Source organism: Ailuropoda melanoleuca, chromosome 5 (genome assembly GCF_002007445.2).
Source record: "Ailuropoda melanoleuca isolate Jingjing chromosome 5, ASM200744v2, whole genome shotgun sequence".
Taxonomy (NCBI): domain Eukaryota; kingdom Metazoa; phylum Chordata; class Mammalia; order Carnivora; family Ursidae; genus Ailuropoda; species Ailuropoda melanoleuca.
Window position 1 is genome coordinate 26,325,468 of NC_048222.1, and position 16,556 is coordinate 26,342,023.

Here is a 16,556-nt window from a genome sequence, read left to right on the forward strand (position 1 = left end):
GGGGGCGATGAGAGGGGATGGGCGGGAGTGTGGGGCAGCCCCTTAGGGGCAGGTCCTGAGCCCCCTCCTGCGTAGCCAGGGAAGTGAAGACTCCCTGAAGTGCTTCCTTCCCTCCCCCCCCCGCACCTCCTCCCTTTAGGGAGGGGCGGAAGTGACGTAGCGTGGGGCGGGTCCGGCCACGCACAATGGGCCATGGAGTTCTCGTTCGATGTGGATGCGCTGCTCCCGGAGCGGATCACGGTGCTGGACCAGCACCTGCGACCCCCAGCCCGCCGACCCGGAACCACAACGCCGGCCCGGTGACATCTCAAATCCGCCCCACGGCCCTTCTCTCCTTGTTCTTAAAAACCTGGTCCAGGCACCACGCCCCCTGCTCACCGACTACTGATCTCTCCTTTTGTTGCTGTGGCTCGCCCTTTTGGTGACCTTCGACCCTAGACCTAGTGTAGTTGATGGGCACTTGCATCTGTGACCTTTCATTCCTTGGCCTGATTTGTTCTAACCAAAGGATGTGGTTGATCCGCCCTTCCTGCTTCCCCACAATAACCTCAGGGAGGAGGGAGTGTACTGTATTGAAAAGAGGTGTGGCAAAAGTTTGGGTTCCAGAAAGGTGGGGTGGAAAACAGATCGGAGGTCTCCAAGGTAAAGTCGGAGAGTCTTAAGCGCTGAACCTAGGTTGAGGTTGTGGCCAAAGTTCCCAGGATCCTCTAATTCAGTGAGTATCTGACGCTTTGTTTCTTTTTTTTCTGTAGTGTTGATCTGCAACAGCAAATTATGACCATTGTAGATGAACTGGGCAAGGCTTCTGCCAAGGTACTGGGGAGTCTTTAGATGGAGAAAAGGAGAGGGCCTCTCTGGGGCCGGTAGATAAGAGAGGCATAGGTCCTTTGAAACGGACTTGCAGAAAGTCTGTCTTTATTTTCCTGGCAGGCCCAGCATCTTCCTGCTCCCATCACCAGTGCATCAAGGATGCAGAGTAACCGCCATGTTATGTATGTGCTCAAAGACACTTCGGCGCGACCGTGAGTGCCAAATATCCTTCCGTCCCGTCCTCGATTCCTTCCTACTCCAAGCCCTCTTCCTTTTTTGACTCTCCCTTACAAATAGCTGCTACTAGCTTGTTTCATTGTTTTTCCCATTCTATAGGGCTGGAAAAGGAGCCATTATTGGCTTCCTTAAAGTTGGATACAAGAAACTCTTTGTACTGGTGAGTGTTACTGGAGGCTGAGAGTTCGCATGCCTTGGCTTCTGAGAATAAAAACGCTGGATGTTGGGAGGCGGCAATGATGTCTGGGTCCAAAAAGATACTTGTTTTTCTTTATCTCTTAGGATGATCGTGAGGCTCACAATGAAGTAGAACCACTCTGCATTCTGGACTTTTACGTCCATGAGTCACTTCAGCGCCACGGCCATGGGCGAGAACTCTTCCACTACATGTTGCAGGTGTCACTTATCTTTTCACCATTCCATCCAAAAGAGAGATCGAAGGCCCCTTTGCGCTGACCCCATCCAGAGCCCCTGCCTTCCACCCTCCTGCCTGCCGTGTTCCCGTGTCCTCCTATTCCCTTCCCAGGCTGCTGGGTTCCTGTTGGCATGCTTTCCCCCCACCTTTTCCTACCCTGAGTCTCCTGTTCCCTGCAGAAGGAGCGAGTTGAGCCACACCAACTGGCCATTGATCGACCCTCACAGAAGCTGCTTAAGTTCCTGAATAAACATTACAACCTGGAGACCACAGTCCCACAGGTTAGAGGTTTCAGAGGGTAGATCTTCACTGAGTATTCGCATTGAATCTCTTTATTTGGGGGCAAAGAAGTGGCATCTTCCAAGCACTTCTTATTCCCCATTATATAGAATTCATTTTATACAGCTAAGCCCTTCCCCCCCCCTTTTTTTGTGGTAACATCTCTCATTCTGCAGCTTATCACTGTCATCTGTTTTAATTTTTCGGTCTTCTGTATACCCAGTAATATTTTTTTGCCCCAGACATAGCCAGCTCATTTGCACCTCCTTGTTTTTACACAAGCCTTTACTTAATGTTTATTAAGGCCCAGAAAAATAATATTTCTTATCTTTTGGGAGCTTTGGCCTAATATGGAGAATGTGGTTTGTGTATAAGTAAATACAGTATGATGTTACTAATGCTATCCATTCATTTGCCAAATATTTATTGAGCACTTGACACTGTTCTGGACACTAGGAATACTTTACTCGACAAAAGAGATAAAAGTCTCTGCCCTTGTGGAGCGTATATCCTAGGTGGTTAGACAAACATAATGTATGATTATGTGTATGGTTGATTGTAAGTGCTCTGGAAAGATGAGAGCCACTAAGAAAGCTTGCAAGTACCACTGTGGGGATGGGAGTTTATGGGGTTGCAAGTTTAAATGCGATAGTCAGGGAAGACCTCACTGAGAAAGTGCCATTTGAGCAATATAATTTAAAGGAAGTGAGAACACGAGCCAGGTAATGGAGAGTGCAGAGAGGGCATCCCAGGCAAAAGGAATGGCTAGTGCAAACTCCATGAGATAGGAATGTGCCTGAGCAAATGAATTGGCTGGTGTGGCTAGAGCAGAAGGAGTGAAGGGGAGTGTGTAGATTAGATCAGGCCGCAGTGGGGGAGGAATAATATTTCCAACCTTACAGGTTATTGTAAAGGCTTTGGCTTATGCTCTAAGTGGAAAGAGAAGAGTCATAGTAGAGGTTTGAGCAGAGGGATGATATCATCTGATTTACTTTTAACCTGACCGCTTTGGCTGTTAAGAATAGCAGTAGAGGAGCAAGGATAGAAGCAAGTAGACCAGTTAGGAAGCAACAATCCTGATGAAAAATGGTGGTGGCTCAAACCAAGATGGTAGCAGTAGAGAGGGTAAAGGGTGGTGAAATTTTAAATAATTTGAAGTTAAATGAGATTTCCTGGTAGATTATTTGTGGAGAAAGAGAAAGAAGGAGTGAAGGATAATCCCAAACTCAACCTGAGCCATTGGACAGATGATGAAGTTGACGTAACTGAGATGGTAGGTGGAGCAGCTTTGGGGGGATAGTAGGAGTCCACTTTGATTTTGTTAATCCTAGATTGAGTAGACACTTGGGTGCTTCTCTGGAGCTTAGATAAGAGGTTTGGAATAGAGAGATCTCTACATACATACGGTATTGAAAGCATTGAGGCAGGATGAGATCATCAAGGAGTGAGTATAGAGAAAGAGAAATGGTTCAAGAACTTGAGCCCTTGAGTACTCTTTTAAGAGGTGTCATGGAGCAGGAGAACAGCACATGTGACCAAGGAGTGACTGGTGAAGTAGATGAAAATTTTTAGGTAGGGTAACCTGGAAGTCCAGTGAAGAAGGTGTTTCCAGGAGGAAGAAATGGCTTACTGAGTCAAATGCTACTGATCATTGAGGTCAGAAGAGGCCTGAGAGGTGTATTAAGAGAGGATTGATTGTTTTCGGTTGGAAGAACCAACAGCATAAGAATGACTTGGTAGACAGAAAATGAGATGATGTCAGAGAACGTGGGGAGAATTGCTGAAGCAATGTCATGGGCAGGAGGGGTTGGGATTGGGTTGACAAGTTAGCCTTGAATTCAGAGCATGGACACTTAATCCACTGTAATATGATTTGATTGATGTGCTTACAGAGGAGGCATAAAGACATGGTGGTGAGTGCTACCATAGGGTGGATTGGTTAAAGGAAGGCTTGACTTAAGTTTAATCTTGAAAGGTGAATGAATGTCATGGGGACAGTGGACAAGTGGGCAGGCTAAAGTGCATTTCATACACGGGAACCAGCATAAGCAAAACCAGATAGGTGTTCAGTTATCTTTTGGAGTATTGCAGGCAGTTTGGTGTGGCAGGAGTGCTGGGGGTGTGCTTGTTTCTGGAGAAGGGTGGGTGGGTAGACAGGGTCAAGGCAGGAAACAGGCAGGGTCTATTTATATTTAGAATGTCCTCCGCTAGTATGTTGTTCCATTAAGAGGCAGTGGAGGGCAGTGGAAGGGGCACAGTATTAGGTACAGCCAGGTAACCTGTAAGACCAAAACACTGTAGAGTATAAATAATCACGTCAACAGTGATTTTTACAGACCATGTCTCCAAGCCTTTACTCTTCAACATAGTGACTGCAAGGATTCTTGTGATGGCCAAATTGAATATGACAATATAATGAAATTGTTCTAAGATAGTCAATTTCTAGTTATCAGAGTGGCACAGTGTCCTCCAGCCTGTCTTCCCTTGACAATTCCACCCATTTGAACCCACTTACAGCTTAGTTTTTCTCAGTATTTGTATACTTAAGCCATTTGGCCTGGTGTGTGTATGTTTAAACTTCTGTTCTGAAAGTTTTTTTTTTTTTAAAGATTTTATTTATTTATTCGACAGAGATAGAGACAGCCAGCGAGAGAGGGAACACAAGCAGGGGGAGTGGGAGAGGAAGAAGCAGGCTCCTAGCGGAAGAGCCTGATGTGGGGCTCGATCCCACAATGCCGGGATCACGCCCTGAGCCGAAGGCAGACGTTCAACCGCTGTGCCACCCAGGCGCCCCTGTTTTGAAAGTTTTGGACGCCTCTTCTTCCCTGGTGTTTTGTGCACTGTGTTTCCATTAGCCTGGGTCCCGGGAGAACTAAGAAGTAGGGTACAGGCTTTCGGTTTTCGAGATAAAATGCACTGTTTTAACTATCTAAAATACACAGTTCAGTGGTTGTTAGTATATCACAGTGTTGTCTGATTATCCCTGCTAATTCCAGAACCTTTCCATCACACGAAGAGAAACTCAGAACTCATTAAGCAGTCACTTCTCATACCCCTTTACCTAGCCTTTGTCAACCAGTTATCTGTTCTGTTTGCTTATTCTGCACGTTTTATACAATTGGAATCATATGATATGCGGCCTTTGTGTTTGGCTTTCACTTGCCATGTTTTCAGAGGGTTCATCCATGTTGCAGCGTGTATCCATACCACATCCCTTTTTATGGGTGAATGATACTCCATCATATGGATATATACCACGTTTTGTTTATCCGTTCATCAGCTGATTCCGATTTGGTTGTTTCCACGTTTTGGCTATTATGAGTAATACTGCTATGAATATTTGTGTGCAAGATTTTGTTTGTACCTATCTTTTCAGTTTTCTTGGGTATATACCTAAGAGTGGAATTGCTGGGTCATGTGGTAATTCTTTAACTTTTTGAGGAGCTAACAAAATGTTTTTCCACAATGACTATAACATTTTCCACCCTCTACCAGCAATGTATGAGTATTCCAATTTCTCAACATCTTCAGCAACATTTGTTATTTTCCTTTTTTTTTTTTTATTAAGATTTTATTCATTCACTTGACAGAAATAGCAAGACAGAGAACACAAGCAGGGGGAGCAGCAGGCAGAGGCAGAGTGAGAGCGAGAAGCAGGCTTCCCACCCAGCAGGGAACCTGACACCTGGCAGATCCCGGGTTCTGGGATCACAACCTGAGCGGAAGGCAGCCGCTTAACCGCTGTGCCACCCAGGTGCCCCCATTTTTTTTTTTTTTAAGTAGGCTCCACACCTAGCCTGGAGCCCAACAAGGGGCTTGAACTCATGACCCTGAGATTAAGACCTGAGCTGAGATCAGGAGCCGGATACTTAATCGACTAAGCCACCCAGGCTCCCTCCTTGTGCTTATTTTTAAAGTGTGTTCTTTGTTCTTGAGTTGTAACTGTTCTTTATATATTCTAGATATAAACCCTTATCAGATTATAATTTGCAAATATTTTTTTCCTATTCTGTGGGTTTTTCATTTTCTCGATTGTGTCTTTGGAAGTACATTAGTTTTTGCTTTTGGTAAAGTCCAGTTTATTTTTTTGTTTTCCTTTCGTTGCTTGTGCTTTGGTGTCATATTTAAGAAACAATTTCCTAATCCAGGTCACGAAGATTTTCCCATTTCTTCTTCACTATTTTTTATTTTTTTTATTTTTTAGAGAGAGTGCATGAGCAGGGTGGGGGGCACAGAGGGAGAGAATCTTAAGCAGACTCCTAGCTGAGGGTGGAGCCTGGTGCGGGGGTCAGTCTCACAACCCTGAGATCATGATCTGAGCCGAAACCAAGAGTCAGACATTCAACGGACTGAGCCAACCAGGCACACACCCCCCACCCCCCGCCGCCATGTTTCCTTCCAAGAATTTCCTAGTTTTAGCTCTTGACACTTAGATCTTGGGTGCCTGGCTGGCTCAGTCCAAGGAGCATGTGACTCTTGAGCCTCCAAGTTGTGAGTTTGAGCCCCACATTGGATGCAGAGATAACTTAAATAAATAAACTTAAAAAAAAATTTTTAAACCCAAAACATTTAGGGTCTTTGACCCAGTTGAAATTATTTTTGTCTGCTGTGAGATAGAGGTCCATGTTTATTATCTTGCATGTGAATATTCAGTTGTCCGAGCACCATTTGGTAAAGAAGCTGTTTTTCCCCCCGTTGAATTGTATTGGCGCATCCCTTGAAAATTGACCATGGACACATGGGTTTATTTCTGGGCTCTATTCATGCCATTGGTCTGTATGTCTATCTTTAGGCCTCGTCCATACCATTTTGATTACCGTACCTCGTAGTAAGTTTTGAAATCAGGAAATGTGACTCCTCTGAGACTGTTTTGGCTGTTTGAGGTCCTTTAGGATCAGTTTATCAGGGTCTGAGTTTTTGACAGAGTCTGTCAAGGACAGGAAGGCTATTGTTCCTCCCACTGTGGTTTTTCTGGGACAAGGTTCTGTCCCCATGTAGTTGTGGTGAATGGCTGAATGGACAGCTATATTTCACTTGTTTCATTTTATAGGTCAACAATTTTGTGATCTTCGAAGGCTTCTTTGCCCATCAGCATCGTAAGTTTTGTCACCTTGTGTGTGTTGGCCAAGTAGTTGGGGTGAGGGGAAGGAAAGAGGTGCATTCTTGATCCCAGTGGCCCCCTCACTGAGGGGCACCACCGCTTCCTTCCTCACAGGGCCCCCTGCTCCCTCCCTGAGGGCATCTCGACACTCTCGCGCTGCTGCGGGCGATCCTACACCCACTGGTAAAGCTGCAGTGAGTGGGTGGAACTGTAGGCCATGGTGGCTAGTTCTCTGGAGGCCACAGGGAGCACAGTGCAATCGTGGGCAATTGGGGAGAATTCTAAAGCAGCCCAAGTCTCCAGAAGTCTAACCCATCTGCTTTTGTCCTCATGAGCTTACATCTTATGCTTGTCAGAACTTTTCACTAAGTGAGCTCATTGGGAGGCTGTTTGATGATTGATACTGATGGAGTCTCTTGCTGCTTCAGGTCCATCAAAATAGGCCGGGGTCACATTCCTTTGCAGACTCCTCGGGTTTCTGTCAGTCGAGGGACAGACAAGTGCAGTGAGCCTTTCCATTTCCAGTCATAGAGTAGTGACATGAACGGTCCAAAGTTTAAATATTAGTTTTAGAAAATAATGCTCAGAATTTAGAATATTTCCAACCAAAAATGAAATCGACCTGGAGAAACCAAACCTAGGAGGTACTGAAATGCTGCCCAGGCTCCCCGTTCCATCCTCATGCACACATACTCCCTGCCAGCCTAGCCCCACTCCTCCTTCCTCACTGCCTCCCACAGGTAGAGAAGCACAGCTTGCACAGAAGTGCTCCCTTGCTGAGCTGGCTTTGTGGCTAGCTAGCGCTCTCCTCCTCTGTGGCCAGGAAAGGGAGTAACCCCCACCCAAAGAACAATCTGTTACCATTTACTAGCTTTGACCAGTGTCAGGCACTGGGAGGCAATTCATATCCATGACTCGCTTTGCTTGCCAAGGCTTCTCCCATCCAGCTCCTGCTGACTGCAGACTGTGAGAGGGAGTGAGAGCCAACAAGGACGGTGAGGACCCACGTCCACAGGGGAGGGGACCATGGATAAAGCTTAAGTAGATTTGCTGAGAAGTCTCTCGTTTGCCACATACAGTAGAGAACCTCTTGAGAGCACAGGGGAGGGAGCAAATAGAAAAGCGAGGGGATGGGAAGCAGAGCTTTGGATAATATGTTAGCCTCCCATTTACTCCGCTAACTCCAAATGTCTTCGTTTTCTCCTCAAACTTTGTTTTTCCTAGTAAAGCTTAAATCTTAACGCTAGAAGGAGAGGTTCTGGCCTACCCCAACCTCCCCTGATCTCTCCAGAGCAATTCCTAATTAACCAAGGACTTTGTCCATCTCATCTAGAGGGACTGGGGTCCTTGTTGGCCCGGCTGGGACCATTCCACTGCCCCAGAATCCCAGGGGGGCCTGACAGCACCCACTGACAGTAAGAGCTTGCCTCCCTTAGCCACCTTTCTCCTGCATCCCCCAGGCCCCAGAGTCTTCCCCCTGGAACTTTTCCCCCAACTCTGCATTTGGCCTGCTCCTTCTGACTCCCCTCAAAAGTGCTCCACCATTTCCCCTGAATCCCCTCTTGGTGTGAAGGCATTGCCACAGGGCTGCTTCTGCGAGGGAGCTAAACTGAACTGTCTCCTTCCCTAGGAGGAACTGTGGTGTCAGGGAGCAGAGGTTTGGGGTCAAGGGGGTAGTGGCTGGGAGGAGGGGTGCAAAGTATGTCTTCTAATGCTTACACCTTGTCTGTGTCCTCTCCATTGCCAGCTCCAGCAAGAAAGCTGCCACCCAAGAGAGCAGAGGGAGACATTAAGCCATATTCCTCTAGTGACCGAGAATGTAAGACTGGGGGAGGGTGGCTGGGCTTGGGGGCCTTAACCCAGGAGAAGGATTAGTTCTCTGTAAAGGCTCTGATTTCTCTTTTTTCTACCCGAATCTTTCCTGTCATCACTCTTCCTCTCTCCTTTTTTCTGTCTTGCTCTGTATTCTCCCTCTTGCCAGTTCTGAAGGTAGCCGTGGAGCCTCCTTGGCCCCTAAACAGGGCCCCTCGCCGTGCTACGCCTCCAGTCCACCCACCCCCCCGCTCCAGCAGCCTGGGAAACTCACCAGAACGGGGTCCCCTCCGCCCCTTTGTACCAGAGCAGGAGTTGCTGCGTTCCCTTCGCCTCTGCCCCCCACACCCTACTGCCCGCCTTCTGCTTGCTACCGACCCTGGGGGCAGCCCAGCCCAACGTCGGCGCACCAGGTAATAGGAGTTGGAGGGTTAGGGAGCCTCAGAACTGTTAAAGAGGGGGTTACCTATGGCAAAGAGCAGTTTAAATCTGCCCGATATGTGAAGCAATAGGACAGGTGGACTGGAGAGTCCTGAAACCTTTTGAGAAGAATGTATTGGACCAGATTTGTGGGAGCAATCTGGAAATAAGTTACATGAGGGGGTAGAATAATACTTTATATGGAGTGTAGGGACTCTGATTTTTAAAGTGAGAGATGGGAGGAAGGTTGGAAGAACAGATCCATTGGGTGGGGGGAACTGAGTGTCTCAGGTTGGGGAGGTCTTGGTTTAATGCTCACTGGGAAGATGCGGTGTCTGACAGGTGGCGGAGCCACGGGCCGCACGTTAGCGCTCTGTGTAGCAGGAACCCGTCCTAGCAAGTGGAGTGGGCGTCTCCTTGATTTCTCTCCCTAGCTTTCTCTTCACCTCTGATTTCTCTGTTTTTCTCTCTCCCCCATTTTCCCTTCCCTTTCTCCTGTCCATAACACCCTTCCACAGCTCCCTTCCCCGCTCTGATGAGAGTCGATACTGACAGATAGTTACCCCCTTCCCTCCCTTGGGAGACCTGGGGTAGGCAGCGCCCCCTCTTCCTGAGAACCCCAGATCCACTCTTCCATTGTAGTCCCCAGGTTCCAGTGGAACCTGACAGCTCATAGGATTCCCTCTTCTGCTTTCTTGGGCAAAGGTGTTGTCAGGGTCCCAGATGGCCTAATGCTTTGTAGCTTGTCTTACTGTCGAACACACGCCTTCTTTCCTAAGTGGGCTCTGAACACTCCCATAAATAGCCTGATTCGCTGCCAGATCCCTTGGTTGGGTGGCTCATACTCATTACCCAGAGAAGCACACTCTTGCTTGCTGTTAGACTCTAGAACATCTTGGAAGGTCCAAGGGTCTCCTCTGCCAGGGAAACGTTTTAAGGAGTCTTGTCCATGGAATAAATCCCATAGTCCTTCTACATTGTTACTGGTGACTCTGATACTGTTTTGTGCTGCCTACCACACTTACGTTCTCAGCCTGCCGAAGCCAACCAACGAGCTCTGCTTCAGAGCAGTTCAGTGATAAAGGACAGGTCTTAGACCAGGTCCCCAAAGGGATCCACTCAACATTGCCAAACTTTTAATCTCCCTGTGTTTTGTGTATTGTGTCCGGGAACCCCCAAGCTGATGTCTGCTCTGAGGCTCTAAAGACTCCCCACACTTCTAAAGATACCACCACTTCCCCCAGATCCAGATTCTGTGAGGGAGTTTGGTTCTTGGCAGTAGATCCCGTTGAGTATCCTGGGATCCCTTTTAGCCATGTTTCAGAAGACAAGCCCTGAGTCTCAAGTACCTGTTAGCTTCTGGGATCCCCTCTCACATACACCCTGCCCCAATAGCTAGAGGACGGTATATTCCAGTCTTGTGAGATTGTCTTGAGGTGATAGGGGAACCCTCCCTCTGGCCTTCCTTCCTTTTCTCCATAGCAAGAACCTTCCCTGCTCCGTACCCAGCGTGTGGAGCGCCCTTCCCCGTCTCTACTCACTGAATGTGTGGCGATCGGGTGCCCCACGTGTTCCCCCGTCCCGGTACTTGGGAGCAGGATCTCCCTCTCTCCCAACTCCTTTTCCTTCTCCTTTTCAGTGTTGTCTGAATAAAGTGTGTTCTTTTGTGTTTTATAAATGGACATTTTCAATGAAAAAAAAAAATCAAAAAACCCCCAAACTTCAGGTCTCAGCCTCGTTTTTGTGTCACCTGATTTTTGTTCCTGGGATTGCTGGCCCTCTGATTTTCCTTACCTTTGTGATCTGCTGGATCTTCTGTGGATTCTGTCTCCTGTCATGTAGTAACTGGATCCCTCTGTATAGGCTTTTAGATCTATTTCCCCATTCCCTCCAGAAACCTCCAGTTCCCCCTAGTGACTTCTGCCCTTTAGCCTAGGCCAGCCATGTCAAGATTTACCAACATCTCTGGGATCCACTCATTGCCTCCTGACTGTTCCTTGGATTCCTCTTCCCATTCTGATTTCCTGCCCTCTCCCCCACCCTTGGACCTCTGTCAAGACAATTCCTTTTCCTCCTGAATTCAGCCTTGTCACTCCCTATTACCCTCTGGTCTGACGTGTATTATAATTAAAGTAACCATGTTTTCTAAACCAAACCAGGGCACCTGGTCCAACAAATTTTTTTGCCTGAGTCTGGTTTTCTGACATAACTTGGATCACATTTAGCCGTACTTTTAACACATCAGAACTAACAGCAACAAACCAGGACTGCTCCAGAAAATCTTGGGGGTATGAAATGAGCTCCCTCCCCTTTTCTGAGGTACAGCTTAGTTTAAAACCCCATAGGAGTGGTAATTACCCTTCTCTTTTTCCTGTACTATTCCTTTCATTCCTCTCCTCTGATTCCTCCATACCCGCTCATCTTTCTTCCTATAGCCCCTTCCCCATCATCTCCCATTTCTTCTACAGGGGGGCTCCCCCAGGGCTGGTAGCCCAAAGCTGCTGCTACAGCCGCCATGGGGGGTTGAATCCCTCATCCCCCAATACAGGTAAGTATTCATCGCTCCTTACCCTCAGATCAGGTAGGCCATATTCACTACCTTCTCCAGCCTTCCCATGCACACGCCTGGTGTTTCCATAGGCAACCAAGAATCGAAGCAGGGGGAACAGGAAACAGAGAATAGGTGAGGTCTGAGCCCGTCCTCTACCAGCCTCCCACCACCTCTGACTCCTTTTCCTAACATCACTTTCCGCTCCTTTCTCCTCTGAACACCAACTCCTCTCACAAATTGTTCTACCTAACATCCTGATATCCCGAAACCCTCTTTCCCCCATAGGTTCAGCTCGTGCTTACCTTTGTTACTGTCTGAGGGTTTTGAAATTTGGACATAGCACTAATGGTTTCAGCCTCATCCTCCATCATGTATGTCCTACTCCAAATCAGGGCCAGGTAGACCTTGGAGTCTCTGATCCTAATTGCCACTTTAGTATCCCTATAATCCACTCTCCATCTCCCTCCCACCTACCAGGTCTGCCAGCGAGGAACAGGTCTTGTCACAGGCTGGGTCTGGGGAGGAACACATACACACAGTCTCTCCACAGGCCCAGGCCCTACCAGCCCAGGCCTGGACAATGGGTGGGGACATACTCAACGCCAGGTTCATTCGAAGATTGCAGGACCGTCGCAGCACCAGGCCTTGGTGACCGCCAGCCCCTCTCACGCCTTCAAAGTCAGTATTCTCACTACAGGAGGTAGCCAAAGCCCAAACTCATAATGGATGTATTCATGCATTCATTCATTCAACAGGTTTTATCAACGCCAAGTCATCTGTATTTTATTTTTAACCAGAGTAATAAAAGTATTTATTTTTTTCACGAGAGCTACTGGAAGTTGTCATTATTTCAAACCCACCCCTCGCTCTTCGTTTTGGCTGGTTCGGTCCCATTATCCCCTAGTTTTTTTGCGCAAGCGCCGCAGGTTGAGACAGCCTTGTTCGCCAGGACCTAATTTACTGCGCAAGCGCTCTGAGACGGCCTCAATTGCCGGCGAGCGCAGGCGCACTCACTGCGGACGAGTGCCTCACCGCCTCCCTGGAACCCGCTGCAGTGCGCAAGCGCGCAACATCTCCGCTTCCCTCCCTTCAGCCCCTTAACCCTCCCCTTTCCCCTTCAAGAAGCCGGCTCCGGGGCGCGCTCACCCCTGTGAGGAGGCCAGAGGCCGGACGCTGGAGGCGCTGTCTCCGCTCCCGTTAGATCATGTACCAGCGCAGCCGGGGGGCGGCCCAGCGTCTCGGCCCCTGCCTGCGTACTTACCAGGCTCGCCCCCAGGTGAGAGCAGAGGGGAAACGGGAAGGGACGGGAGGAGAGGGGGCGGGGAGAGACCCTCCTCAGAGCCGGCGTGTGGGGCGGAGCGCGCGCTCCGTTCGCGCAGGCGCCGTGGCGTCCTACCGCCCCTTCTCACCTGTGCAGGGCTGCGTGTGGAGGGGCGAGGGGTCGCGGGAAACCGAGGACTGCGCAGCGGGACGTGGCGTGCACGGGATGTTGGTTCCCCGGGTCTGGGGCGTGCAGGCGGGGTTGAAGCAGGGATGGCGGGGCGCGGCCGCATTTCTCCGGCGTTTCCGCGGTTACCTGTGCCTGGAGGTGATTTGAAGGACAAGGAGCGGAGAGGTTCGCAGCCCGGCCGCGGAGCCGCCCCGGAATTCCCAGGTCCCGACCAGACAGACCTGCGGGCCGCCTTCTGCAGCCCGCGCGTATTACACCGGGATAGCGGTCCGGGCAGGAAGGCCGGCCTGGCTGGACCCGGTTCGGGCCCCTGCGCCCGGCCGGACAAAATGGCCACGCCCCCGGCGGAGACCGCGCGTCGGGGACCGAGGTACCCGCACGGCCCGCCAGGCTTCGCGGAAGTGAGACCCCCCCAGGGGTTCCTTGAGAGCAGAGGGACTCAGGCTGGGCCTGACTTTGGGTGACCTCCCGCCCATCGCACTTTGAACGTCGGTAAACCAGAGGAATGAAGCTCAGCCTTTAACGGTCTCCTGGGCTTTCTGTATCATTAGAGGAGCCCGAAATGATAGTAGCTTACATTTACATGCTACTTTATAGATGGCGAGGTTTTATTTACATTTATTATGTCATATAGTCCTCATAACAATTCAGTGTGGCTTCCTCGTCCTCGTTTGTAAGAGACAGGCATAGGGAATGAGACTGCCCAGTGTCACAAAGTAATCGGAGCTCAGAAAATGTCTCCTACTTACAGGTGGATGTTTTTCCTATCACACACTTCATGGTGGAATTGTGTTACCGGCTACGTCATTTCATCCACAGTACACTAAAATCTGTCGCTCCGTTCCTTTGTTCATTTTTCAAAATATTAGGATTCTTTCTGTAAGAGAGGTGTAACTGCCCCCAAATAGTGTTGGGATCTTAAACAAATGTAAATATATTTACTAACATTTTGGGGAAGTACTTGTACCTGTCACAGGAAACGGATTCTTCCTGTTTTCAGTAGAGATGGAGATGAATTCATCCTATTTTCCTCCTTTCGGGAGGAGCAGGTGGGATTGGAAGCATATTAATGAACAGAGCTTAGAGGAGGGGGCATCAGGCAGCTAGAGTCTTACCTTTTTCCCTTTTATTCTTCCTCCTTAGGACCAGCCTTCTCCATGGGCTCTACCATTCCCGCCCTTTTGGCCCCCCTCCACAACAACCACTTCTCCATCTTCTCTTCTCTGGTCTCCCCCACCCCCACAGCCTCCCGCCTGGCTGCCTCCCCGAGCTTCCCCACTACCTCTCCCCCAGATCCAGGCCCTCAGCTCACCATGGGTGGTTCTACCTCCAGGAAAGGGGGAGGAGGGACCAGGACCTGAGATGCATAGCGGCTGCCTGGATGGGCTTAGGAGGCTATTTGAGGGACCTCCCTGCCCCTGTCCTGGGGCTTTGATACCTTTCCAAGCCCCTGGAACCTCTTGCCCTTCCCCTGCCACTCCATCAGGAGATCCACGTATGGAGGAGCACCTGGCTGTCATGTATGAGAGACTGAGACAAGAGGTAAGTCGCTTGAAAGTGGCCTTCATCCGCAGTGAGAAGGGATGTAGGTAATACTTGCAAGTAGAGGGTTAGTCAACTAGATTTCCTTGGAATTGCGAGGCAGGCATATATATATATACCTTATAATACTTCCCAAGGAAAAGATGTTCTTCAGTTGGGATTTAAGGGAACTTAAACATGGGATGACTTTTTACTCAGAGGGGAGTAAAGAAGCATCAAAAGAGAAAACTGATAAGTAGGATCATCTTTTCTTTCCTACTGGGCTGATGCCTTCTTCTTCCACCTAGCTTCCCAATCTCTTCCTTCACTCCCACGACTATACTCTCTACTCATCGGATGTGGAATTCATCAATGAGATCCTGAACATCCGTACCAAGTGAGAATCCAGGCACGGGTAGGGCCTTGGGGCGGAAAAGCACCACGTGCTTTCTACTTGCTCTTTTTCATTTACCAGAGAAGGTCCTGCTACTTCTCACAACTGTTTCCCGTTCCCCAGACAGAGGCCAGTTTGGCTTTCTGATTATCCACTCATGAGCGATCTTACCCATCTCTTCTTCCCAGGGGCCGGACATGGTACATTCTGTCACTGACCCTCTGCCGCTTCCTCGCTTGGAACTATTTTGCACAGCTTCGGCTAGAGGTGCTACAGCTGACCCGCCACCCAGAGAATTGGACCCTCCAAGCCCGCTGGCGGCTTGTGGGGCTGCCCATGCACATGCTCTTTCTGCGTTTCTATAAGCGCGACAAGGAAGAGCTTTATCGGTAAGAAAAGTGACGAAAGATCCAATCGGTTTCCTAATCCTACCTTTAGGACTCTGGTCTAGTCTTCCAGACAATCCTTGACCTACCCTCACTTGACCATAGGCTCCTTGAGGGCAGGGATTTTGTTTTCTCTAATATAACGGGGACTTTGTGTACATTATGTGGCACATGGTAGTCATTCAGGTATTTATTGAACAAATGAAAATTCCTTTCTAATAAGTTGAGCCTCACAACCTTAGGTAGAGTATTTGTTAAATTTCTGGCATAGAACAGAATCCCAGAAAATCGTTAGGCTCAGCCCAAACCAGTGATTCTCAAACTTTGATGCATGGTGGAATCATCTAAGGATCTTTAAGAAATATTGGTGCCAGACATTGTGATTTAAGTGGGACAGGGTACAGCCTGGGCATCAGGAGTTTTTGGAGTTTTCCAGGTGATCTAATAATGGAGCAAAACTTAGGAACTACTGGTTTAAACAAATGCTCGAATTAAACTTTGGGACCAGTCAGCTCCCTCAGTAAGCCTTTTTCCCTTCACCAGGACCTATGATGCCTATTCCACTTTCTACCTGAACTCCAACGGCCTCATTTGTCGCCATCGCCTAGACAGAGTGAGTCCTTTGGCTGGATGGGGTTGGGGTGAAGGTGTAGGACATCCCACCAACTGGCATTAACCTCTGTCCCTGCAGCTGATGCCTTCACACTCAGCCCCAACACCTGTGAAGAAGCTGCTAGTGGGAGCCCTGGTGGCTCTGGGACTGTCAGAGCCAGAACCCAACTTACACCTGTGTTCCAAGACCTGATCCAGGAACCGGGGTGGAGGCAGCACTGAAGACTTCGCTATGTACGCACAAGAGGAAGAAATGGAGATGGCCTAAAAATCTCAGGAGCCAGCTTCCTCCCCCTTTACTCTCCTTTTTTGCCATCTCATGCTGTGTAAAGCTGCTGTGTAATTTAACTTGTAAATAATAAAGTCTAAGTGAATATACGAGAATTTCCATGTCACCTTCTCTGCATCTCAAAAGTTACCACAAGCTTGAGGCACCTGGCTGGCTCAGTCAGTAGAGCATACGACTCTTGATCTCGGGGTCGTGAGTTCAAGTCCCATGCTGGGCATGGAGTCTACTTAAAATAATGCTTTCTCTCCCGTTCTCTCAAATAAATAAAATCTTTTAAAA

At 48.8% G+C, this 16,556-nt stretch overlaps 2 protein-coding genes across 10 annotated transcripts; both read left to right on the forward strand.

The window, feature by feature from the left end:
* Window positions 1-141: 141 nt before the first annotated feature.
* On the forward strand, window positions 142-12,453 carry ATAT1 (alpha tubulin acetyltransferase 1). Of its 8 annotated transcripts, XM_011236773.3 has the most exons (13): window positions 142-299; window positions 753-813; window positions 931-1,022; window positions 1,147-1,207; window positions 1,330-1,443; window positions 1,642-1,743; window positions 6,792-6,837; window positions 6,957-7,025; window positions 8,590-8,661; window positions 8,824-9,067; window positions 11,543-11,622; window positions 11,715-11,757; window positions 12,103-12,453. In XM_011236773.3, the coding sequence occupies exons 1-13, from the start codon at window positions 193-195 to the stop codon at window positions 12,275-12,277; spliced, it is 1,266 nt and encodes a 421-aa protein (XP_011235075.1). In that variant the 5' UTR covers window positions 142-192; the 3' UTR covers window positions 12,278-12,453. The 8 variants fall into 8 exon arrangements, with proteins under 8 accessions (XP_011235075.1, XP_034516327.1, XP_034516330.1 ...); XM_034660436.1 differs by lacking the exon at window positions 11,715-11,757; XM_034660438.1 differs by lacking the exons at window positions 142-299; window positions 11,715-11,757 and adding an exon at window positions 306-642.
* Window positions 12,454-12,675: 222 nt separating this feature from the next.
* C5H6orf136 (chromosome 5 C6orf136 homolog) lies at window positions 12,676-16,372 on the forward strand. 2 transcript variants are annotated; one of them, XM_034660441.1, is made up of 7 exons: window positions 12,677-12,901; window positions 13,043-13,240; window positions 14,562-14,617; window positions 14,905-14,993; window positions 15,179-15,379; window positions 15,920-15,989; window positions 16,068-16,372. In XM_034660441.1, the coding sequence occupies exons 2-7, from the start codon at window positions 13,159-13,161 to the stop codon at window positions 16,179-16,181; spliced, it is 612 nt and encodes a 203-aa protein (XP_034516332.1). In that variant the 5' UTR covers window positions 12,677-12,901; window positions 13,043-13,158; the 3' UTR covers window positions 16,182-16,372. The 2 variants fall into 2 exon arrangements, with proteins under 2 accessions (XP_002928902.1, XP_034516332.1); XM_002928856.4 differs by lacking the exon at window positions 13,043-13,240 and having other exon boundaries at window positions 12,676-12,901; window positions 14,219-14,617.
* Window positions 16,373-16,556: the final 184 nt, after the last annotated feature.